The sequence below is a fragment of the Chaetodon auriga genome, chromosome 12 (genome assembly GCF_051107435.1).
Source record: "Chaetodon auriga isolate fChaAug3 chromosome 12, fChaAug3.hap1, whole genome shotgun sequence".
Classification (NCBI taxonomy): domain Eukaryota; kingdom Metazoa; phylum Chordata; class Actinopteri; order Chaetodontiformes; family Chaetodontidae; genus Chaetodon; species Chaetodon auriga.
In genome coordinates, this window is record NC_135085.1 from 22,154,303 (window position 1) to 22,179,878 (window position 25,576).

At 42.2% G+C, this 25,576-nt stretch overlaps 2 protein-coding genes across 3 annotated transcripts in view; both read right to left on the minus strand.

Annotated features, from left to right (window-relative positions):
* Positions 1 to 249: 249 nt before the first annotated feature.
* sdhc (succinate dehydrogenase complex, subunit C, integral membrane protein) lies at positions 250 to 3,862 on the minus strand. The gene is made up of 6 exons (XM_076744077.1): positions 3,804 to 3,862; positions 2,742 to 2,801; positions 2,483 to 2,584; positions 2,106 to 2,167; positions 831 to 994; positions 250 to 525 (listed from the first exon to the last, which is right to left on the minus strand). Exons 1-6 carry the CDS (start codon positions 3,818 to 3,820, stop codon positions 421 to 423), a joined length of 510 nt encoding a protein of 169 aa, XP_076600192.1. The 5' UTR covers positions 3,821 to 3,862; the 3' UTR covers positions 250 to 420.
* Positions 3,863 to 5,957: 2,095 nt separating this feature from the next.
* atp1a2a (ATPase Na+/K+ transporting subunit alpha 2a) overlaps positions 5,958 to 25,576 on the minus strand; it is a 31,980-nt gene continuing 12,361 nt past the window's right edge. The window contains exons 10-25 of one of the 2 annotated variants that reach the window (XM_076744898.1): positions 24,947 to 25,056; positions 22,207 to 22,341; positions 20,556 to 20,635; positions 19,801 to 19,910; positions 18,407 to 18,582; positions 15,737 to 15,873; positions 14,459 to 14,609; positions 13,432 to 13,600; positions 12,753 to 12,907; positions 10,412 to 10,535; positions 8,735 to 8,880; positions 8,512 to 8,642; positions 8,298 to 8,399; positions 7,965 to 8,056; positions 6,293 to 6,333; positions 6,034 to 6,095 (exon numbers count right to left, since the gene is read on the minus strand). In XM_076744898.1, the coding sequence (XP_076601013.1) occupies positions 6,305 to 6,333; positions 7,965 to 8,056; positions 8,298 to 8,399; positions 8,512 to 8,642; positions 8,735 to 8,880; positions 10,412 to 10,535; positions 12,753 to 12,907; positions 13,432 to 13,600; positions 14,459 to 14,609; positions 15,737 to 15,873; positions 18,407 to 18,582; positions 19,801 to 19,910; positions 20,556 to 20,635; positions 22,207 to 22,341; positions 24,947 to 25,056 (1,847 nt within the window). In that variant the 3' untranslated portion in view covers positions 6,034 to 6,095; positions 6,293 to 6,304. Of the gene's footprint in view, positions 6,334 to 7,964; positions 8,057 to 8,297; positions 8,400 to 8,511; positions 8,643 to 8,734; positions 8,881 to 10,411; positions 10,536 to 12,752; positions 12,908 to 13,431; positions 13,601 to 14,458; positions 14,610 to 15,736; positions 15,874 to 18,406; positions 18,583 to 19,800; positions 19,911 to 20,555; positions 20,636 to 22,206; positions 22,342 to 24,946; positions 25,057 to 25,576 lie in introns of both variants that reach the window. The other variant, XM_076744897.1, reaches the window with a different exon arrangement.

A 25,576-nucleotide genomic window follows, 5' to 3' on the forward strand; every position in this document is an offset into this window, starting at 1 on the left:
GGCCGGCAGCAACAGAGCACTTGGGCAAAGTGATTAATAAATATGACGTCACAGCGCGATTAGACATATTATATAAGGACAGAACATGTAGGACACATCTAATTTTGGCGGCTGGTTGTTGTTCACACTGAGAACAAGTGTGAAATAAACTGGGTCACATTTGCACGCACTTTGCACTCTTGCTGCATTTGATGACCCCAAAGCTTTCCAGAGTATAATTAATTCCAAGGGACAAAACATCACAACACCTCTTTTGTGCATACAGCATAATATAATCCTTTATTTAATACTTTGATCAAATGGGGCCTGCAATAGACCAGAACCGAACATATACACAAAACTCCCACAGTGAATCCAGTCCACATTCCCTTCAGCTCCCTCCTCTGCTTTCGTTTGTGTTCATCTCTTCTCGTCCTGTGCTCAGAGAAAAGTCAGGGCTAGGGAGGTGATGATGGACAGGCCAATAACTGTGTAGCCGGTGCGGTAGACCTCTGGGATTTTGAAGCCCTTGCCACTATCCCACCACTGATTTAAATAGTAATGAGAAAATAAGAGAAAAGAGAGAGAAGAAAATTTAGCATGAGAACAACAGAGCACCATCAGCTTATGAATCTTAGTAATATAATGCATATTGTATAAAAATAAAATGAGCAAACATGACAAAAATGACTGAATTGCATAGAGACTCGTCTCCTTTAAAAGCTTAAGCTGAGGAGGTCAAACACTACACCAAACAGGGTGATGGCAACAAACATCCAAAGAATCTCAAACACACTTTAATAAGAGACAAACATTTGCTAGGTCTAGAAATCAAATTACTGAATTCTTACCAAGTGGCGGATGCCGTTATAGGTGTGGTAAGATACGGGGAAGGCGATACCGAACTTGGCCAACCCAATTAGAAAAGGGCCGACGGACAGGGAGTGGATCAAGTCCAGGTAGTACGGATAATTTCCCGGTAATACCAGCGCTGCCATGGCAAAGGCCGAGATAGCTAGACACAGACAGAAGTAATGAGACCAAAGGCTGGAGAGGCGTGTATGTGAATGGGCGGCGGAGGAAAATGTGTGCATGCATGCTTTTTGGGGTTAAAGTGAGAAATGAACACATGACCTAAAATTGACATGCTACTCTGCTGGATTAGTCTCCATGAGTCACCAAACCACCACTGACCAGCAAGTTCCAAACATCTGAATATCTCACTTATGTAAAAACTTTTTTTCCCTGCTGACTACATTAAATTAAGGCCAAACAACGGCTCCGTATCAAACAGGCTCCTCGCTGGCAGACTGTCTCAGTGCACTGCACTCAATGGTTCTGTCTGAGCTCGTCTTTCTGTGCTGTCTGGGTGGTTATTAAAAGGCCTGACGGTAGAAGAGACTTCACATTATTTCCTTGTGGAAACACATAGCAGGTGTGAATCGATGTGAACACAAAAGGCAGAGTTGCAGGACTGCAAACAAAAATAAAACGTCCACTCCACATGAGAATAGACAACCTTTGAAATCAAACATGGAATTAACTCTTGAGTTTGAATTCCATGCAAAATAGTATTGAAAGTAGCGGCAGGATATCTAAACATTACAATAAATCAATATGGCTGTGGGTGACAGTCTTAGTTTACCAGCCCTTCACAACGGAGCTGGAAAGCTGATTTCAGACACTGTGATTAGGCGTGTAGCATGTTTTGACAGAGAGATGTGACATAATGACTGGCTGCTCTTAAACTGGCAGTTAAGGGTGCTGACCTTTATTGAACCCATCAGAATTCGACCCAGCTTTTACAGACTGGTACATCAAGGTCAACAGCACTGATACACAACATCACATTAACACAAACTCAGCCTTTACACCACGCAAATGACTTAAAGCTATTAGCAGTCCAGTGTTAGACTTGATTTTCACATGCAAAGGGTTGAATTGTATTGAACAATGTCTGTTCTGTAATGCCAGTAAATGCTCTTAGCAGAAATCAATAGTGGTGGACTAAAACGCCCTGAGGAGATTTTCAGGGTCAATCAGAAGCTGACAGCGGCGGTACAATAAGTGTTTTATGTAATGATAGCTAATAATAAAATAAGCGTAGGGTAAAACAGATGTGTTACCTCCACTGAGCCCCACTCCAGTTCCTCTGTGTGTGATGGACATCATCATGGGGACGGACCATCTGGAACACAGACAACGGTTTTTTTACTAAAATGGTAGATAACCCAAAGTGGCTGAGATACAAGACAAAGGTGAAAGCTCAAAGTCCTGGGAGCTATTTTCACATTTCCAAATAAATGACAGCTGAAACTTTCAGTGACAGACTCCAACATCTTAAGAGAATGTTCCAACGCAGACTAACATTAAACTAGTGAAAGAGAAGGATTTAAATCACTAGATCACCAACGTTACAAACAACAACACCGTCCTAAACTTGAGATTATTTTCTGGACAAGACACAGGCTACAGTGTAGCGCACGTGACACACAGTACATACTTGTAAATGGTGAGATGAGGAGACATTGGTCTGTTTAGTCTGGCATTTTTGGACCAAAACTTGTTCATCTCCTCCTTAGCTGTGGTTCCCATTGGAGCTGCACTGTAGTGGAGAGAAAAACATTTAGAATACAAAAGCACACAGTGAACAGTTTACGATACGTAGATTTAAGCATGTATCTACATCAGGACTGTGGCTTATAGCAGTACATTTATGTGACGCCCTCTTTCTCTCTCATACAAGCACACACACAACTCACTGTCTGTAGAGGACACTGTAGTGTGGTCTGGAGATGCAGACACCCTGACGGGCAAATGTCCTAAAGACAAGAAAGAAGTGTTAGAATTAGATTATGTGTACGCAGTCATACAAAAAGAAAAAGAAAAACAAATGTATGAGACACATCGAGTTAACTTATGGAAAATTTATAAAGCAAGTTACATACTTTGAACAATGATACAAATAATGCTGACTAAAACAACTGCTAAGACCTATTTCTGACCACATGATGACAACGTTTTACTCCACTGTTGCACTAAACACATATGCAGGACACATCACTATTGGAGGAAGGTCTTCTAATAATTGGTTACAAAATCAAGTCGTTCCTATTAAAACAGAGACCACAACATTGCGAACTCCAGTTTTTTTTAGCGATAAAGGCAAACCTAAAGCAATCTGATGGAGAAAATAACGGATCAGGAGCAGCAGTCCTGTTTATCTAAGTCTCTATGGTGCAAAAGGAGGAATAACCTATCTTCAAGGACCCTTAATAAACATTGGTTTGATTAGCCCGAGCAGCGCTGTGCTTACCTTCAACAGCCATCTAAGGTCATAGAAGTGGTCAAAGTACGCAAACACTTGACTTTCATCTTGGCTATTACTCTCCTGACAGAGGCTCGAGAGTGTAGCTAAACTGTCAGTTAGCTAACAGAGCTTCAAATTACACCACGCAAAATATTACAAAAAAGGAAGCACAGCTTAACAACGGTGAATTATGTTTGTGTCATCCGAAACGAGGGGTAATGGCAACAAATAAAACCTTCTGAGTCTGTCATTGATACTCAGAATCAAAGTTCACTCTGCGCTAGCTTTCACACACCTGAAAAACAGCTAGCGTTAGCCCGCTAGCTAACGTCAGCTAGCGCTATATGTTTACGCTACATAAGGAAAATAAACCGCAGTAAAAGGCAAAACTCGGGCGTAAAGTCCGGAGCTATATCGTTACTGTGCTGTTAATTCATCCGTTCGACATGATAACACCGAAAAGCGACAAGAGATTCCTCCGAGCACCAAAATTGTGTAGCTCAGATGTACTGACCTTAGAAGCAGCGCCATGTTTGCCAAGCAGTGAACGGAAGTGACGTAGGCGGATGTTGTTATTTCTCCTGGTTATCTAAATCCGTGAAGGGTTGGGTGGGGAAGGTCAGGCGCGGTCGAAGTGAGAAAACGTCGGTCCAAAATTGAAGGACTTTCACATCATATAACACATCACAAAATGCATTTACATACTGATGAACCACAAAATTTCCACTGCCTCTCCCCTCAACACATGCAACAGCATAGACGGTAATAAATAAATACATTTAGTAAAGAAGTAAGTATCCTAATTAATACAGATATGTTTCAATAAAATAAAGATCTTAAGGTAAAATGTAAACCTACTATTAGCAGCACTATTTTTATTTTTACATTGGCTGAGTTTAGAGCTGAAACAGTTGATTGATTAGTTGATCTGCAAAAATTTATTGGCAACAATATTGATAATCGATGAATCATTGAAGTCATTTTAAAAAGCAACAATACCGACATTCTCTGGTCCCAGCTTCTCAGTTGTGAGGGTATTCTGCTTTTCTTTGCCGTTTGTGACGGATCAAACGATTCATAATCAAAATTAATTAAAAAAGGCACGCAGATAATGAAAATAATTGGTATTTGAAGCCCTAGTCAAGTTTATTTATATAGTGTATTTACACCAAGCAGCCGCTGAAATAGATAAGGGAACTGCAAAAGGGAATGATGAAATACGGTGTGCGACAAAATAATTTCACCAGACACCGATATGAGAAAATGAGTTGAGAAGTCCAAGATGGTACTGTGACAGCCCAAACTTAAACTATTGTCACTGAACCACCAATCTTCAAGATGAGAAGTCAAGAAGACAAAAGAAGTGTGACAAGAGAATCTTTACATGAGGGGAAAGAAATACCTCAACCCAAGTCAGAGATGGAGCGACAAGTTTAGCATCCAGAACACCGCACGCAACAATAAAATGGTCAATGTGACAGTGAGATGGATAAACATGCAGCAGCTCCCATGTCCACCGTCAGGAAAAATAAATGCATACAACAGGTATTTTAAAGTATTGAAAAACGCCACACACACACAATTGTACATCTACATACACGCTCATACAGACAGCAAACAGGTAGGAAGGTTAATGATGCCCAGAAGCTGCCCTAGACTGGGTTCCCAACGGCCTTTTCCCATATTAATGTTGCATAAAATGTTAGAATAGACCATGCTCCGCTCAGAGTAGACCAGGTTTTGATTGGTAGTATGAGACTTCAAACCCCATCTAATTTTTACAATAGTTTTGACATTGCCTTTCTCTTTATATTTAAAGATTTCTGAACAAATAGCTTCCACAAAGAGCTGGTTCCAGAACTGAGGGACCTGGGAGGAAATATTTCGCTGCATGTCGATTTTTTTTTCCAACTTTTTTGACAGTGAGGTAACGAGTGTCCAGTGGATTGAAGACATGAGGACATACATAATGGATGATGAGATCAGGAGCCTATGAGCATAGGCAGAGCCTGGCTGACACAGGATGTGTGAGGCTGACACCAGTATCGATATTTTAGAGTTTAAAAATCTGATGGAATGAACTCCGGATGATATTTGCTTTTTAATATAATTGTAGAAAAGTTTTGATGACGGTGTTGAAGAAATGTGACTAACGTGTGTGTTGAGCAGGACATTTTACTTCTGAAAGTTACATCTGTTAGTACACTCTGGTTAAACTACGTAATGGCATCGTGGTTTATACAGTAACAGTCATATGATATTTTTTGGCACTTGTTGTACTGCAAATACTTGTTGCTGTTCTTATGGGCTGGCTGCTGCTGCTGATATATCTGTTATAAGCTAATATTGGTGACTATATCTGCCCTTGCTGATTCATCTGTGGCATGCGTGGGATTGCCTGACACACTTATATGCAAAGCCAGATCAGGCTTGAATTTGGACAAAGTAAGGTTGAAAATGCCTTCAAATATTACATTTAGTGATGTAATTACTAGTAAACAATATGTGATTTGGAAAATATTCTACTTATTGGTGCATGTGGTGGCCTACACATTAAAGTTGATAAGTTTAAGGTCTAAACGTCAATTAACTCAAGAGGATTATTGTGCAGTAACGGCAATAAGGACTGACATTGATCAATTAAGAGAATAACATGATGGCTGGGAATATGTTGAAATACATTTTATTTGGTACATTTCACATTTGGTATTCCTCTACAGCCGAACAGGCCATGATGCATCACTCTGGGGACGCTTTATGTGAGGCACATAGGTGTACATTACCACTGTTCTGCAGGAAAAGCTCTCTGAGAAAACAAAAAGGGAAAACTCAAAGCACAATCAAAAGCCTATTTTCAGCAGTATTTTTATGATAATCAGATTTGTGAACTGATCCATGCAATATTACAACTGACAGACACACACACACATGGTTCCACCCTCACAGGCAGGCACACACAAACACACACATACACCCACGCACACACCCACAATTCAAACTGACATTTACTGAATGTTAATAATATGTCTCCTGCTCCACCCAACCTGGAAGAGAGGAAGAGAGAGGCAGAAAGAGAAAGGGGGAAAGTGTCAGAGACCAAAATGACAGGCGAGCAGTTTTCATAATATCCTTTTGTACCACTCTATTTGTATTCATCTCGTTGCCTTTGTCTCTGTACATTTCCAAATGAATCCCCTTATAACTCTCAGACTCTGATCAGCAGCCCGTGACACACAGATTAACAGAAATGATTAACTGTCACGATAAATTGTATTTGTCTCCCCGTGTCTTGCCCCTCTCAGCTGAAACGTCGTGGCAGTGAGCAGATTTTGAGCTATTGTGAGGCGTCCGTATCGTGTGTGTGATCTTTGGGGCATATCTCAAGAGTCTTCATCAGCTTGCTTTAATTTCCCTTCTCATCGTTGGCCAATTTTTCTGTTGGTGTTGGACAGGTGTAATCTGCTTCCTGGTGCAAGTTTAACATATGTTCACTGAGTTGGCAGAGCCTACACAGACTGCTGCCTAGATATTCGACAGTTCACGCTGACAAAGATTTTTACCTTCAGGCCAAAAGAAGAATCCATGTATGTTTTTGAAGTAATCTTTGATCATAGTTCTTCACTGCTTTCATAAACAAAATTACAAGTGTCTTATGTTTCCATCCTTGTCTGTTTAGTAACAAGATATATTAAAAAGCTTTAAAGGACTTTGGTTGAAATCTAGTGCAGACGCAGCCCTTGGCCCGACAATCAGATCAGATTAGATTCCAGTGGTGATGCGGATGTCTGATTGTCACCGTTTTATGCTCCATTTATCAAATGGAATTCCTCAGCAAACCGCCAAACAGCAGTGCATTTACATGCTACTTTGTCAGAAATCAAACCTGGAAGACAAACAGTAATCAGTCAAGTGTTGCAGAGGCTGCGGCATTGAAAGCTGGAGAATTGTTCGGCGGCTTGCTGGATGCCTGATAGTATTCAGCTGCAGTGCTTCTGGTTCAGCCTGAAGTCTCTTATGTTAAGGCTATGCTTAATGATAAGTTTTGCATGGAAATGATTACTGCTTTATAAAACACATGAAAATGACAACGATCACATTGAAATCCGCCTGAAAAACTATGCAAATTGCAACATTTGTATCGTGTATTTTATCCCAAAAAATAAATGACATTTTTCAAAATGACAGCTGGCACCTGTCTTGAAAACCCGTTACACAAAACTAAAGCTTACTTTCTTTGTCACCAGTAATAATCGATAATTGCTCCCAACATTGTTTTGTAAAAGCGGTGCTGTCCTTTCCCAAAGATCTCAGCTCAGAGTTGTTTTTCTATGATTCTTTGCACTCGTTTGGACTGACATTGAACTTGAGCTCCTGCATGTCACCATCTGTCAAACGCTTGCTGGGATCCTTCAGGTCAGATCAGCAGAGCAGAGCTGTGGCGACTTTGTCAATCAGTGTGCCCTTAAACGAGTGGACAATCTACTTTTTTTAGGATGTGTTGGGCGGATGAGGACGGGGGAGGAGGAAGGGTCTTGATGGAAAATGGCACATGTGGCTCCAGAGATAGGGGTGTCAATCACTATACCATCACTTGCCAATTTTTTTCTTTCAGCTTATTAACAAGACAAAGAAGGCTGAAACCCTTTAATCTTGGTTTCTCTTAATAACTGCTTACCTCCGGGGTTCCTCCTCAGAATGAATTTACGGACCTCATCATAAATGAAGATGAGAAGACTGTATGGGAAGGCACAGAACCACCACAGGGTCCTGAGAGGAAGAGAAAAAGAGTATCACAGGGTGGGGGATGGATCGCGTAGCAGCGAGTCACAGGCACAGTGCAAATTGTTAAATTCATTGCAGCCATTTTTGAATATTAAGGATAACAACTTGGTGTTTAAGAAGATCACAGACTTCATTTAAAGCCCAGAGTGACAGGCTAATGGCAGCCTATTAGGTCTTTAAGAGGTTATTTTTCGGTTCGGTGGAGATATGCATATGCAGAGCGTACTTCAGGGGGTACATGCGCAAGGCGATGTCCATTCCAGGGCAGTAGGAGAGGAAGGCAGCCAGAGCAGTCTCAACAAAGAGACCGAAAATCAGGATTCTGTTCCTGTTGAACGGAGAATAAGAGGACATCAGAGAAAGAAAAAGGTTCAGACAGTTCAGGTTTCACACCCTTCTCTCCATCTTTCACTCCTCACGCCTCTTCCTCCCTCACTTACTTCATGCCCTGCTGAAAGAGGGAGTTCCTCCTGGTCTTGCAGATGATAAGATCGGCCCACTGGACAACCACAATGCTGACAAAGAAGCTGGTGTGGCAGGTGAATTCAACGATCTTCCTCTGCTCGTAGGTCTGCCAGATTCAAACGCACCTTACATTTATTCCTGCATGACTGTGGGAATATTCAAAGGGTGCGCTGGTTTGTCTCTGTCGCCGCTCCTTACCCACTGCTGCCCAAAGCCGTCCTCCAGGTCGTTGAGATTGCGGTCGTCCCACTTGATGCGGATGCCCAGCAGGTTCTTTGGGAGGAAGCCGTTCTCAGCCAGAATCACAAAGTAGGTGAAAAAGCCACCGAGAGCCTGCATCATGCCTGGAAGCAAAAAAACATGCAATGGATCAACGCCAAAGTATCATCTGAGCATTACATCACATCTGACGGCAACACTTTATTTTATGGGTTTGTCACTTCCCAAGAAGTTTCCTGTAAAGAACGATGTCATTTAGCACTAATTCTGGAGAAAACAGACACAAATTTCAGTGATTTTAGGCATTTAGGGATCTTAAATTTCCATAAGCATAAAGCAGCTACTTATATGACTGTAATGCAGCACAGTGCAGCAAGAGGGGCAGTGATTTTACAGAACAAATCTGAAAATAACAGGATTTATAGATAATGGTGGTCTTTAGACAAAAGCTATTTTGACAAACAGCCAACGCGTTAATAATACCAACGGTCCAATACTTCTGTATCACATATTTACAGGAATTATAGCAAATTATGAGAAATAAATTGATTTGCACTCATTCAGCCTCAGTCCACCTGGTGTTTTTCCTCTTAATACCATTTCAACCGCACCGGTGATTATGTCTTCCTCCCTCTGCCCTCCACAATGTTGCTGTTTGGTAAGTAAATGCCTCCAGACAGCTGAGGACTGAAATAATAGCCGATAGTGAGTTTTAATTCCACGTTGGAAAATTTGTTTTGTCAGAGTGGGCGTAACATTTTCAACATGATGGACATCTTATTTTAGAGCTGAAGTCTTCACATATAAGAAACCTGCACAAGCGCTGATCGAGGATTAAGATGACGCTTATTAATCATATCCTTCAGTATGCTGTTAAATTAAAACCTTGCATCAGGTCGGGGTTTCTGTTGATAGATGTCAACATCATTTTGTCAGCGATAAGAAAATTGCATCTGTTTTTGGATGCTGTTAGCTTTAATTCTCCTCACTGGTGTTTGCTTATAAGTTGGACTTTTCACTCGACTGTCACGTTCATTGTTTGTCACTCTACATCAGATCATCAGTTAAACGTTCAGGACTTCAAGCTGTAAAGTCAGAAGAGTTGCTTGTAAATGTGATTTGATGTGACCTGCAAAAGTTTTGCCCCAGTGGTGCTCATCTTGGAAGAATTATGGGAGTTGATCTGAGTTGCCGGCTGTTTTGAGCATGTTCAGCTTTAAATTGTCATCCAATGAAGCCCTGTCATATTTTGACCTATTTAACAGCCTATGAAATTGGGCCAGCCTTTGATTTCCACTATTCCCAAACCATATAAAACCAGAGATAAAAAGCATGCATTCGAGTGAGGTTCCAACCAGCGAAACATGACCAAGATTCAGTAGAAAATAGTTGCACTCTCCACTCTCAATTTGCTGTAAATGTCACGACAATTAGACGAAAACTGTGGGACTCTCTCCTGACTGTCCTGATATATTTTCCATAACTGTGTGTACCTAAACATTTACAAAGGCAGTAATAAATGCCAGAATTTCTGATGAATGTCAACATTTAATATTCTTATTCGTCTGATGTTTATTATAACCATAACTCCGCTACAAGAGGCCTGTCTCAGTGAGTCAGATTTAAGAGGTTTAATACAAAGAGCCATAAGAGGACCTATCTGTCCGTAGGCCATGCTGATGAGGCGTTCGTTGACCAGTTTGTCTGATTTGGGGTTCCTTGGTTGGCGCTTCATGATGTCGCTCTCAGCTGTCTCATAAGCCAATGAGATCGCAGGAACCTGGAGGGAATAGAAGGATAGCACAGAATTAGCTGACTTCATGCACCCTGCACAATAAATGTGCCAGAATTTGTCTCTGTGTCAACAGTACAAAGGTATGGTGACAGTGCCAGACACGGGGTACCCGAGACAGATCACTATTAATGCGATTCAGCATTCAATCACCACGTGGAAGGAGAAAAGACAGAAAAAAGGCGAGGAGAGGGGAAAAAAGGAGCAGTGACAGTGACAGAGAGAGGGGCGGGGAGAGGGGACAAGAGGAGAGAGATGGATAGCGAATTTCAAGACTCTCATAAAACAGGAAGGTAGAAAGGTCCCTGTAATAAAGATCTTATATTGGCTGGTTTTACCAGGTAAGCAACAGAGCAATATGTGTGACTTAGGGCAGGATATCTCTGCGACTTAGGTGGGATTTGAGGTGTGGACTCGGCACTGTGTGAGACTGAGCACAAGCTCTGCGGTCTACAAATCCAGTTTGTTTTGGTGTTACACTCCCCTGACCCACAGCAGTCGAGAAAGACAAGGAGAGGCAAAGGGATGTGACTATGCCTGGCATTGATTTTTTTTTTTTTTTTTTTTACACGTCTGAAGTGTGTGTGTGTGCATCTCTGTGCGATTGTGTGCGACATCCAAGTTTCTGCATAGAAGCAGTCTTAAGTGTGCCACATCCCACTTTGATAAACATCTTTTGCAGCCATCCTTTTCCACATGGCAGTGCTTGCTAAAAATAATCATCGCACACTCCAAGTGCTGCTTGTCACTGCTAAATCTCAGCAGAGCCCTCGAGCCTGTTGCCTGGAGTTGAACTAAGCTGTTAACAAGCTGTTAACAACCTCACCAGCAGACATGGGAAATTTGCAGTTTTACTTGTGTACTGTACAATAAACACTTCTTACGTACTTGATTGAATATTTAAATATTTTCATTTTAGGGTCCTTCTCTTCAAAGCAGACATCCAGCTGTTCACTCCACCAGCGGTTATTAGATACATGCAGACATGCTACTTTGAAGGGAAGGGTTTTATATGCAAAGCAGGTGCACAAATTAGGTGCTTTTAAACTTCAATCATCGCATCTTTAAAGAGAAATCCAGCCAATAAAGAATGCACTACCCCTGTGATCGCAGACAGTCAAGTAAATATTTGTCAACATGAACAAATCTGTCCCGCTGATAGAAAACAAAGAAGTTAATCTTTGATATCACTCGAGCAAAATATGTGAAACGGCTTTATTAAAAATGTTAGCAAGCTGCTCCTCTTTATCTTTAACCTGTGGAGACTTAAAATGCTTCTTGGCAGTCGAATATGTAGTACATGTACCTAATTTCTTGTAAAATGTTTGCTTTTGGCTCACTGGGATGTATAAGAACCAGTTTCAGCTGCATGCAACTGTCTGGTGGCTGAGAGCAGGAAAAATGAAAGTTAAAGTAATGAACACAAGTGAACAAGTCCTTTTGAACATATTCATCCTGGGCTTCCTTTCTTTTGTAATGATGGATTACGCCCCTCAGGCAAGCAGCGTGCCAGCAACTCTTTTTGTTACTGCTGGAAATACAATGGAGAGACTGGCATCTGGAAATGGCAGAGCTGTGAAATGTAAATCTGTATGTGAGCGTCACCCGGTCTTTGTTCTGCTTGAACAAATGGTCGTCGGCAGCGAGCCAAAAGTGAATTTCTCCCACCGACAGAAAGAACAAATTAAACCAGACGTTTTGTTCTTTTTACCTTCAGGCACTCATATTTGACACCACTACTAACACTAGTTTTCTTAATGCCACCTTTATTTTGCCCGCAGCAATGCAATATACTAACAATTAGCATCCCTTCGTCAAGAAGAATCACTAAAACTTGCCAACAATTAGCTTCAGAGAGTGCTTTGGAATATGAGCTAATAAATAAGACACATTTAAAACCGTATGTTTTGCTGTAATGACCTCCTGTGAAACTCCTGTAAATTGAATGTGTAGAGAGAATGAAAGTTGCCTATAAGCTATAATTTTTCACACAGTGGAAACCAGCATCCAGAAGGAGAGGAAAAAGCTGATATGTGTTCAACAGTTAGTGCATCATAACGCAGAGAACAGGCTTGGCAGCAGTCTATGCATCGATTAAGTGGTCATTTTTCAGAAACGTCGTTAAAACTATCGATCGAGATAATTAAGGAAAGCTATTGTTAGCCTGTCCACGAAGGGACTGAACAAAAGGAGCTCGCCACTCACCATGTCAGTGCCCAGGTCGATGCACAGGATGGTGACGGTGCCCAGCGGAAGAGGAACGCTGGCGATGATGAAGAGGAGGAAGGGCGAGATCTCTGGGATGTTACTGGTCAGTGTGTATGCGATGGACTTCTTCAGGTTGTCAAAGATGAGACGGCCTGCAGCGATGAGGGACACATGACAGAAGGAGATGCTGTAGAGATGCAAAGTTCACGTATGCACAGTAGATGTATTATTCACAGTGGAGTTTGGGTGGGATGTTGGTTACACATCACCATGACATAGTTTTAATATGGTCTTTTTCTGATGTTATTCTTCATCATGCGTGAGTGAATTTTCCAGACTGTCCACCTAACTAATGGCTTTCCTCACACCATATTAGCAAGCACTACTTAAGATTAAATACCAATCTCTGGTGTCAAGCCTCAAGTCGAATCTCAAGCGTCCGTCAGATGAACTCTCAAGTCAAGTTCTTGAGGGCAAAGCCATGTCGACTCACGAGTCTTAATAAGCAAACTGCAGGTCAAGATTCAAGGCCTTCAGCTCTCTGAATGCTGAAAATTAAAGCAATACAACATTTGAACATTTTCCTGTTAAGTGCATGTAGTAGATGTGGATGGAAGTTCAGTCAAGTTCTTCCATTCTGTCACCCCGTCTCTCCCCCCGTCTCCACCACACTCACCCTCTTCTACTCCGGTGACAATGGAGGCGAAGTTGTCGTCCAGCAGGATCATGTCAGCCGCCTGCTTGGACACGTCAGAGCCGGCGATCCCCATGGCAACGCCGATGTCGGCCTTCTTCAGGGCGGGAGAATCGTTCACGCCGTCGCCCGTCACAGCCACGATCGCCCCCTGCACCCACAAGGACCGGCGAACAAAAAGTGTCAAGAAGAAAAAGATAAGTGCCGTGATTTAAGCTTTTCTCTCTCGACTTGCCTGTCTTTCCCCCCTCCCCTTCTGTCTTAATAATGTCTTTTCAAAGCAGCTCTGGGGAGATTAAATGAAAAATGGAATTGAGTTGCAATCATTCAGGCACACAGAGCCAGAGTGAGTGAGTCAGGGTGAATTGTAGCATGACCTCAATATTATGGGGATGTGTGCAAGTGAATACACACATCTGTTTTCCACTTTTCCCACATAAAAGCTGAGTGCAACTTTATGGCACACGGTATATATAAGGCTTATTATCTGACTTTAATATACAGTTAATCATATACTTTACACATACACACTTGCATTCAACCATACACACTCACCGATGGACCTCCATACCATCCACGCACACACACAAACATACACACATGCACAAAAGCCTGTATTCATTCATTCAACCACCTGCACTTACAAATGGCTCAAACACACTGGCACACACACAAACAGTCACACACACACAGTAAACAGCATTCAGCCTTAAATGGCAAGGACACGCACACATGCGCGCGTGCACACACACACACACTCACACACACGCTCCTGTATTCAACCATACCTCCACACTTAGACATAAACAGGCACATTCAAGCATTCATCCAGACTTTATCAAAAAGGCACACATTCAACACACACACACACACACACACACACACACACACACCTCTATTCATGTGCTCTCAAAAAGGCCCAACCTCTCTCTCTCTCTCTCACACACACACACACACACACACACACACACACACACACACACACACACACACACTCCTGTCCATTGACCTGTCTCTGGCAGCCCTCCACTATGATGAGCTTCTGCTGAGGTGAGGTGCGAGCGAACACAATCTCAGTGTGGTTCCTCAGCAGGTCGTCCAGGTACTCGGAGCTCATGTCCTTTAGGTCCGAGCCGTGCACCACACAAGCCTTGGCATCCCTGGGAAACACACACACACACACATGCAAACACACACGTACACAAACACAGTAAGGAGTCAGTGATACTGGGGGCAATTATGCAAAGGGGAGCGTTGACATTTTGTTGCCTCCTCCTAAAGTTTGTCTTTCTGTCTCGTCCTCACAAACAAACAGGTACACTCCACAGACCGGAAACATACACGTTTTCATGCTTTCAGTCTTAAAGAAGAAGTCTGACATTTTGGAAAAAAACGCCTATTTACAGAGCTGGAAGAGAAGATCAATACCACTCTCATATCTGTCTGCCAACAGCTGATGAGCTCAGCTTAGCATAAAGATTAGAAACTGGGGAAACAGCTACCTGACTCTGGCCAAAGGTAACAAAACCCACCTGCAGGAACCTCAAAAGCTTACAAAAGCACACAGAAACCACAGCGTAAAACGGTAATTCGTGGTTTTACAGGGTGTTATGTGCCATGTTATCTCTTGGCAGAGCCCGGCCCTGGACACGGCCCCTATCTGCTCAGCACTGCCATTCTGATTTTCCATATTGTGACTTAACTAATGTTGTTTCTATCCACTCTGTGCACATGGCATCTATTCATGATCAAGTTTTGTTCATTTCATTTGTTCATTTATGAGCTTCAGAGGCCACGCTAGGTGGATTTTGTTACCTCTTACTTACAGGCTAGCTGTTTCCAGTCTTGCTTCACATTTAACAGGCAAGTATGAGTGTGTTTTTGATCTTCTTATGTAACAAAATAAACATATCAACACACATGACCTTGCACGCACACACATCTTTCAGACAGATCGCTGCCCACACACCTAAACACAGACACAGTCACACGAAAAGTTACTCTTAGATGCTCGAGCATGCAGCCTAAACCTCCTCTGACACACACACGCACGCACGCACGCACGCACGCACGCACGCACGCACGCACGCACGCACGCACGCACGCACGCACGCACGCACGCGCCTTAACCCAAGTCTTCACCCTGAAATTTAATGATTTACATTATGGAGTCCAGCATTTTGGTCCCCACAAAGTTGTTGGACCCCCCCAACCTGAACAGGCTTTCGGTGTTGGGACCCCACAAATATAGAAAAACACGCATGCGCACACACACACACACACACACCTGGGGTTAACTTGGCTCAGAGGGATATTCAGTCTCTCAGCGATGTCCTCAACCGTCTCGTTGCCCTCAGAGATGATGCCCACACCTTTAGCGATGGCCTTGGCTGTGATTGGGTGGTCCCCTGTCACCATGATCACCTGACCGCAGACAGAAGGTAACCACATTAAAGCCCGCTGTATCTCACCTGTATGTCATGTGTCACAGCACGCGTGAGCTACAGTGCATCGTGGGCCTGTAGGCTCTACACGTCATTCAAATGTGCTGTGTGGTCACGCTGGAACAGAACGGCGCCATTCGGGGTTAAGGGTTCAAATCTGGCAGAACTCTGCAGCAGAAACCTTGATTGGTGTGTTCCCATTGGACAAACTTCAGGATTGTGCCAAAACTCATCAAAATTAAGGTTTGTGACCCAAAGCAAGAGCAGCATATGTGTTTGGTCACCGCACTTCCCAAAATACTTCATCCTCATTATCAACCCCCAGTGCACCTGCAACAGGTTAACAGAGTCATATGGCTGCTTTCAGGCACTGTGTTTTAATCTGCCTTCCACAGTTGCACCAGTAACTTCAGCGTTAGCGCTTGGTCTGAGTGCAACTTACAAACTTTTTTGGCACATATTGTCCTTTTTTTTTTTGGAAATCATCAAAATAAAAGAAACTGACAGAAGCAGACCTGATTAAAAAACTCTGTTCTTGTTTTATCACATCAGTGACAGTAGACCATAATGTACAAAAGGTTTCATTCTCAGCTTCTCCAAACTCTCACATAAGACCGAATCTGTCCAAGTCTGGGACACCTATCAATTCGAACTTTTTCTATTTCTGTGGTCAAAGGCAATGCAATAAATCTCAGCTAGAAGTCAGAGACAGATCTTAAGTTTTCGGGTACATGACTCTCATGTAAAGACAATGTGTTGATAGTTTAGAGTTGTACAACTGCATCCATATAAAGTACAAGGACTTGATTTATTTTCAGTTTGTAACACAGATATAATGAGTCACATGGAGCTCATTCTTGAAATCCCCACCATCGTCTACAGCAGCATACAGAGTGACGGTGCAATCAAGACAGAGCTCTACATATTGCACTCACGCCTTCGGACCGACGCCTTGAAGCGAGGATGCACTTTGCACTGAAACGTTAGGACTGCATCCGTTAATTAAAGCCTCAGAGCCACGGGCTCCGGTTTCCTCTTGGGCTCTGCTGCGAGGAAACACCGGATTCGTATGGGTGTGCATGTGTTCTTCCTGTCCAATCAGACAATACACCCACAGCACAAGACTTGATGTCTGACACTGTTCAGCAGGGACATGAGGCACGCTGACGCCTCGGCACAGCTAGCAAAACCGCATCACCTGCAAGTCCCAACAACACATGGACCACTTTAAATCCTGCTTTAATTTGGAGTTTAGGTGTTTAATTGTCTGTATTAATAATGATGGAGGAGAGAACGTATCAGCGTTTCCTTTGTGGGTCGTACCTTTACATTATTTACTGAATCAAATGCGCTCTGAAAAATTGATTGGGCCCAATGAAGTCTAGCTTGTGCATGTAATAGAAATTGTATGGTGTCAATACTTTTCTGTCTGTGCCCATTTCTTCTGTCATTAAATAAACCGATAACATGACTTTAGAGGAGGAGTGTAATTATACAAATATCACACGTAGGTGCAAAGAGCAATGCCTGTCTACATTCCTAACGACAGATTTATTTAAATTTAGCTTCGGCCCCAGTGAGATCTGTGTCAGGTCAAGACGTGGCATAATTCAGAGTTAACACCGTGAAGTCAGAACCCGGCTGATATATCCAACTAACGCTCACTCTGAGAAAACTTTGTGCTTTTAATGTTTTATCAGACGCTTCATCGGTTTTGCGGCTTGTTTTTTTTTTTTTTTTTTTTTTAGAATTAACACCTCAAATAGTAACATCCTCACTCCCTCCTGCCTCTAGTTTGTTCTTTAAGCCAATTACAGTATGTCTCTAAAAAATTCATTATCAAAGGAAGCATGATAACTACTGTACCTGAAATTAAATGTGCAAAATCCCTTTTCACATATTCGTAATACCTCCCCTGAAATGAGAACTCCTCATTCTACTCATTATCCATTTTTATCACTTGGAAGTTGTTTAACCTTCCTGCGGCCGAGCTTATTACTTTTCTGGCAAAACATCTGCTCTGTGTGTATTTGCACTTGATTAACATTTAATGAAAATTTGTAATAACTGTACTGAATCTGCATTTTACAAAAAAGGAGCCTTTTTCTAAAATTGACGTGGGAATATGCTGAGTTCATCCTTTATCGCCCGTCTTTGCTTTTTCATTTTCACATCAAAAATTTGATTTTTGCTGTTCTCAAGATTTTGTAATCTATGAAAACAGTTGTAACAGGGAGATATGTACAAACAGCCTCTGGAGGAACATCTAAACTGTTCACCTTCCTGTTACTCTGGCTGGCTTTCTTTGCATTTGCACTGTTATGAGGAGCTTCCTCTAAACAACTTCATTTACCCATCATCTATCAGGCCCACTTGGAGTGATCGGCTGTCATTGGGACTCCTTTTTGAAGACATTTGGCTGCAAATCCCTTCACCAAAACGCCCAATAAACGAACCCCCAGAAAAGGCTTTTCAGGAACTACAATGAAGGTTGAATCGGTGGAACCAATTACCTTGATACCAGCAGAGCGGCATTTACCCACTGCGTCAGGCACAGCGGCACGCGGCGGATCAATCATGGAGATGAGGCCCAGGAAGCAGAGCTGCTCGATGGGGAAGTTCATGTCATCGCAGTCGAAGGTGAATCCTCGAGGGAACTGGGATGAAGACAGATTCAAGTGGCAAAAGCCTGCAAGAGAAGAGGGATCAGGGAAGTGATTGTTCATAACTGACTGAAATGACATCTCAGAATGTACTGCGGCTGTTGAAGAAAAAAAAAAACTTGTTGTTTTGTTGCTTTGACAGTTTATCTGGTGCTTCAAAAAGTAGGCAATTTCTCATGACTCTAAGGATGTTTTAAGTCCAAAACACCCCATAAATTAAGGACGCTCCGGGGTATTTTACTGTAGCCATTAACAAAGAAATGTTAATATCAAAGAGGTGTGCGGGCTCTCCACAGAAAATGTATTGTCCTCTGGCTGCAATGATCCTTTAACTTACAGTGTGCATAGAAATCATTTTTAATTTTAGATGCAGATTCGGAGGTTGCCTGTCTGAAAGGCATTTTGAAACAGGCACTTCTATTAATTAATAATCCACAGGTCTTGAAATATGTATTTTTTGATTCCCTACGGAGCAAAGCAAAACAAAATGCCTCTGCTAAAAAAACAGGCGCAGTGTAAAAGAGGAGAAACCTTTTTTGTGTCACGAAACACCCGACCCATCATCAGCTTCACCCAAGGCATAACTGTGATTTAATAATTTACATGATTTCGGGAGTTACACTCCAAAAATGGCACTATTCCACATTTTGCAAAAGTGACACCTACTCTAACAAAATGATGATAGCACATAATTATTACCTATGGCACTTTTTAAAAGATGCCAGGTAACTTTTTTTCCTCGGTTGTCAAAAAGATGACATTTACAGAGTCTGGATGTTAAACACTTTGGAGATATTGAAAGTTGAACTTCAGGGTAATGATTTTTCAAAAACGTGTCTACGGCATTTTACAAGGGAAAATGTTACTTCATGTACGAATTATATTACAGTTTAGCGCAGAGCTTGATCCGAATTAAATTACCAGTCCATTAGCAGCTCATAATCCAGACAACATTACATGCTAGGCTCACACCACAGAGACGCCGTATCTCTAACGTTTTATGGAACGACGGTAATTTCAGCTCTGATTCCACATCAGGCGACTGCAATTCATTCAAGAGGCTGCAGCACCAAAACCCTTTTCTTTGTCTACACTGCTGCAATAAAAGCGTTCTACATTTTTTATGTGTGCTTAAACTCCCCTGTTTACTGAGGAGATTACACAAGGTGAGCGCTCTGTCCGCCTGCTTCTCCCAGCTTCCTTTTCCCAAACAGGCTGATAGTCGCTGGTGCTATGAAACATACCGAGCACTCTCTCCCCGAGTCCTCCCAGCTCCATGTAGGCATTCTGGAAAGCATCTCTCCAGCTCTCGTCAAGTGGATGCTCCTGGCCATGGATCATAATGGTGCTGCACCTGCAAAGCATTTATTAATAACACTGTTACAGCTGCTACCGCTGATCATTCTGCACACTGTGACAATATGGCCAAAATGAAGCATGGCAGCGTCTCATGTCAGCACAGTAATATCTTGGTGACAAAAAGTTTGACAAACAGGGCGATTCAGCGCCTCATCCTCATCCTCCAAGCCATTAAATCACAATTACAGCAAAAGACATTCAAAATATAAGACTGGTGTTATTCTATATTTTTGTCATTTTCATCAAATCCACTGAAAGGTCCAAAGTTTTGGCGTGTCTTCCAGTACTTTATGACTTGATTGATTCATGGTGGTGAAGGAACACGTCAAGACTGCAACCGCACAGCTTTTTGATTTAAATCTCTATATGGTTTTTAATTTTTCGGTCACCAATGGAGGCACATGGCACAAAGGAATAATCTGTATCAGGTCTTGGGTACACATACAAAGCCTGCAACTATGATCAATGCAAAGTTGGTTTTAATCTTTTCGGCTAATCAAAAACATAGAAAATCTTTCAGGTGAGAGTATTCTGTTTCACTACATCCTTGGAAGAGAAGGCATAGGTAAATAAAAAACAAGAAAAATAAATGTTGTGCTACTTGGAAGACATATAATCGATCCATTATTGATTGACCAACCTGTCCAAGATTCTCTCTGGCGCTCCCTTCATGACCAGAATATGACCGGAGGGATTGTCCTCGGCCTCATGGACAGAGAGCTTGACGGACGGGGAGGAGGACAGGCAGACTGGTGAGGACATGACACGAGAAGACCTAAAACGCTCAAGACAGACCTCCTCCTGTAATGCTCGACAATGAATTTCACGTCCGTGCCATTTTTTTGCCCGTCGGTGTCATATTTTTCCAAAAGGTTTGAAATGAAAGTCTTATCGAAGCAGACTCGACTGAGTGCACATTGTAAGTCATATGTATTCCCTATGTTGAAGCACACATTCACTCACACTCTCAAATGTATTCCTGTGGTGTTACATTTTGCATTACCCCTTCCCCCACGCAAACACACACACATACACACACACACACTACCCCAGGTAATTTGTATCTGAGTCACAGCATATCTAATCTCAGAAAACCAGAGCAAAATTGCTTTTTTTTCCCCCTCAACACAGACGTTCCTATTTTAAGTCAGGGAACAGGTGCACAAAATACGTGCAGGAAGTCCTTTGTTTGCTTCAGCATTGCTGTTGTGTTATTCATACGCTGGTTCAAATCTCCAGACAGGATGGGAAAGACTGGATGTGGAAAACAGAAACATTCCCCCTGCCTTAATTGCTACGGTGCCCTTGAGCAAGGTGTTAATGCTCGATGTGATGACTTTTTCATAGTTCAATATTAACTTTTAATTTCACCACTGCTGCTGTTGACTCCTACAGGATGTAACAAAGCATGTAGCTTAACTCGAGACCTTGTAGTTGTGCCTGTTGAGACCAACAGTGTAAAGCGAAATGGCACAAAATTGGAGTACCGCCCATGAAATTATGCTTTTTGCTGTTGTTCTTTACGTAGCAGGCAGCAGTTGCAAATTCTGAGATTGTCTGCGATGGAAAGTTATCGCATAGAGCTTCTTATGCTTTGCCAATTTTGTTTAAGGTCTTTACATCCAGAGCATCAAACACATCACCGAGCCTCTCGCCAGAGTCAATTCAAACAGAAAAAGGATTTCCGTCCGTCGAAAAGCAGCAACAGAGCATCTTCTGAGCGGCCGAAACGAACCAGTTTGTAATCCACATTTATCCCTCCATCATGAACAACACACATCACAGCACTGCAGCAGCGTCTCTGTGGCTAACAGTGTTGTGTTTGTGGCCTTTTTGTTGGGCAGCTTCCAAGTATAAATGTGTGCAACAGTGTGAATGTAAAGCAGGGTGTCGCTGTAAAAGAGCATGCATGTTCAGGCTGCCTTCCCCTGCAGGAAAAAGGTTAAAAATGAATATGCATGATTCACTCAAAGCATGTGAAAAAAATGTTGTCCAAGTCTTGGAAACGCTTCTTTGAAAACATCATGATGTTGTCAGGTTAAGGAAGAATTGTCAAAAAAGGTATAAATACATGAAATATAACATTAAGTTTAATCAGAAAACTACATACTTTAAACATTTTCCTTAAAAACTTGTGAAACTTGCACATGCAGTTGCAAAAGATTGTATAAAATGCACAGCGATCATGAATTAACGTATGAATGGTCTATAACTGGCTGTCGGGGCATCATTATAGACTTGCATCAGCTGCACTTTCAGCTCAAAGCAATGATGCAACATTAATCCCGTACCTGGTACTTATTGGTGGAGTTGAAGGGGATCTCTGCCACTTTGGGGTTTCTGGCTCTCATGTCACGAACACTCCCACAGCACAGCTCGATGCATTTCAACAGAGCTGACTCTGATGCGTCCCCCGCTGCTTCCCTCTGGGGAAACACACACACAGAGCCACACATTAGCACAGTCGCTCACACATGGGTACGGAGAAATGAGCGCTGTCTGTCTCGCTGCCTGTGTTTATCGCACTGTGGTGGAGGAGAGCTTTAACTGATTAAAGCAGTACCTGAGAGGACTCTCTTTCCTTCCATTACGGCTCTCATTAATGATGCAGGTAGCCGAGCATCAACTGTATCACCACATTGTTTTTAAAGTTATGTAACAGTTTAATGTAAAAGTAATGAAAGTGCAAAACCTTGCTTTCTTTTTCAGTTTAGGGGATGAAAAATAATTCGATTAACAGCTCGTTTTTCTTCCCTAAAAACGGAGCTGATCAGCCAGTATGCCATTTGCAAGCTTTCTTAAGGGCATTTTTAAAGATTTAGAGGTAAAATGGTCTAAATATGAAGAGCTTACTTCATGTTGGAAATATATATTGTTGGAGGAACACATTAGACATTGCCTATTGGCATCAATCAATAGCAAAGTGGTTGCTGAGATGGTACCGAACAAGTATATTCAAGGCTGAATTATTAAAGGCTAGCTATTTAAAATAATTTCAGAAAACATCCATGAATTTGAGGATGCACATAGCTCGATATTTGTCTTTGTGCAGGTTTATCTGCGTCGGCTGGCGTGGAAGAGTCGCTCCCGCGGTGCTTGAATCATTTAGGAGAACATTTTCTTCTGATAACCTGTAAAATCTCCCTTGGTAAAAATTCATACAATGAAATTCATCTCGCTTTTGGAGTCAATTTATTAAAATCCATGCTGAACTGACTGACCTGACGCCCAGTACACCAACGGGAGTCAGACCAATGCAAGAGATTTCTCTTTGTTCCTGTTTATTCATTCATGAACAGACGCAAAACAAGGACATGCGTTCCGCAAGATTTGTCCTTGTTTGTGCCTTTTCATGAATGAATAAACAGACCAAGGAAACTCCATTTCTGTTTTTGTGGGTGCAGATGGGGACTTGTTCCCGTAATGGCAGAACCTGGGCCTTGACTGCTGCGTTTGAGTGCTTAATGCAGAGGGAGCGCGGACACCTGGAGGAGCAGGGAGGCCACAGCAGCAGGCTCTGCTCCCACCACAGTCAGAGGGAGTAATCCCTTTCGCTCAGAGCCACGCAGAGCATTCCTTCAGGTCAGCGTAGCGCGGGCTGGGAGAACACTGGAATATTAGCGACTTAGCCACCCAGCAGCGTGTGTGTTTGTGTATCTGTGTGGGGGAGTTATTTCCAGGGATGCATTGGATTATCCTCAGTGAGCGTGTGTTTATGTGTGAGAGGGAGGTTAAGCCCGTGTGTGTGTGCACCTGTGTCAAGTGGTATTGACAAATTATTTTCGTGGGTTATTTATGTTTTTCCCTGTGGGTGCCATGTGGGTGAGTATCGGCTGGCCGTGGAGGAGAATACAAAGTACATTTAGCCAAGTACTGTGCTTAGGTACACTGTTAAAGTACCCGTGTGGTTTATACTGTATGAAATTTTGCCCGCTACGTTCATCTGAGAGCTCTAAACCAAAAAACGGTCGTTTGTAAAACATGACGCGTTGCTATAAACTCACATATACTCATTGTTTTATACTCAACAGCAGCAGTAGAATGTAACTGTGTACTTTTACTCAAGAACTGTTCTGTATTTTCCTAAAATTTCCATTTTGTGTTCCACTAAATTCAGAGGGAAATATTTTACTTTGAATTTCACTTTGCTGATAGGACAACTGCTAGTTTACGACTACTCATCAGATGAAGATGTTGACTACGAACCATATCATCAGTTTACTTTGTTATACATCAAACGGCCCGACAGTAAGTGAAATAATTAGAATTCCACTTCAACCAGCTTCAATATCAAAATGCCGCGTCGACGATATATGATAATCACCCTGATATGGGCCATTCTGCTGCATAATGAGTCCTTTTAGTTTCAATACTAAAAGTACATTTTGCTGCTGATGCTTCTGTACTTTTAATAAAGTTAAATTTTGAATAAAAGCCTTGTATTTGTAAGTCTCTTTACAATGTGTTTTGACTACTTTTACGGGCCTGAATATTTCTTTCATTACTGCCCAATGGTAATTAGAGCCATTACAATTAGCTCCATTTCCACCATTTACAACATTAAAATGTGGCTTCCATTAGAAATCGTAATACAAGAGTCTGAAAAGTGCTAATCTGCTAAATTCTGCTATAAAAGTTCAGTACAGTTTGCTGCTAATGCTGGTGTTCATTTGTATTTTGCTGTACTTTAACCTGAAGCGTAAGACTAATGTTATTTTACCCATTTAATATTATCAACAAAACCCTAAAGAGCCTCGTCTAGCTCTCCTTATTTTTGAGTGACAGCTCGCCTGACACTGTCCTGAAGTTGTTAACTTCACCTTACCGGCAAACCATGTTGGCAAAATGGTGTCTCCTGAATCATGTGCATGCATTATTTGAACCAAATCTAAAAAGGCCTGCTCATAATGCCCGTTGATTAAACCAGGGCTGTCACTGCTTTAGAGAGCAGAGATAATTCATGAGGTGGAAGCATCAATGCAAAGCTCTGGAAAAGCTGCTGTAGTGTCTGCGTGCGGTGGAGGTTTATACCATCACAATGGGGAAGTTCTCCTGTCCGGCTTTGAAATCAGCTCTGTTGCACAGGCCGGCCACGCGAGACAGAGCAGTCCAAGTAGCAGAGCTCTTGTCAAAACCCAAACCTGAGAGAATAGCAGAAGGAGCAGTGTTAGGCTTTTTTTAAAAGTAGGGCTCATGCAGTATTTATGCTACTGACTTAACTCTCGGTTCACGGAGTAGCAGTGGATATTGTTGCTAAATAACAGAGGTCGCTTAAGTTGAGCAATCACCTTTTCCGTGACAAAAGTGATTTTTCAACTCCCCAGTCTTAAAAATGGCATTCATTTTTAACAAGAACGTCTCAAAATATGAAAGCTGTTTGGAAATTTCGCCTATCAAAATTTCATCTCTCCCACCCAATCGAACTGAAAATGACCTTCACTCTGCTGCCGGCACCTGCATTCATTTTTCATTTTAGCCTCGACTCTCCAGAGTGGTCACTGTCACCGTTATTGTGAAAACAGAATATGATAGCATCTCGCTACAGACTGTGCGCTGCGGCCGGAGTTGTTGAACTTGACAAATCGAAGTGCAAATGGTTCAAAAACCTGCACTAGCTGCACAAATAGTGTGTACTGAAAAATGAATTCTGTGTTCCTCTAC

Coding starts and splice junctions, on each gene's coding strand:
- sdhc (XM_076744077.1), bottom strand. Junction 2,168..2,482: donor CCTCATCTCACCATTTACAA/GTATGTACTGTG, acceptor TCTGTGTTCCAG/ATGGTCCGTCCCCATGATGA. Junction 526..830: donor ATAACGGCATCCGCCACTTG/GTAAGAATTCAG, acceptor TATTTAAATCAG/TGGTGGGATAGTGGCAAGGG.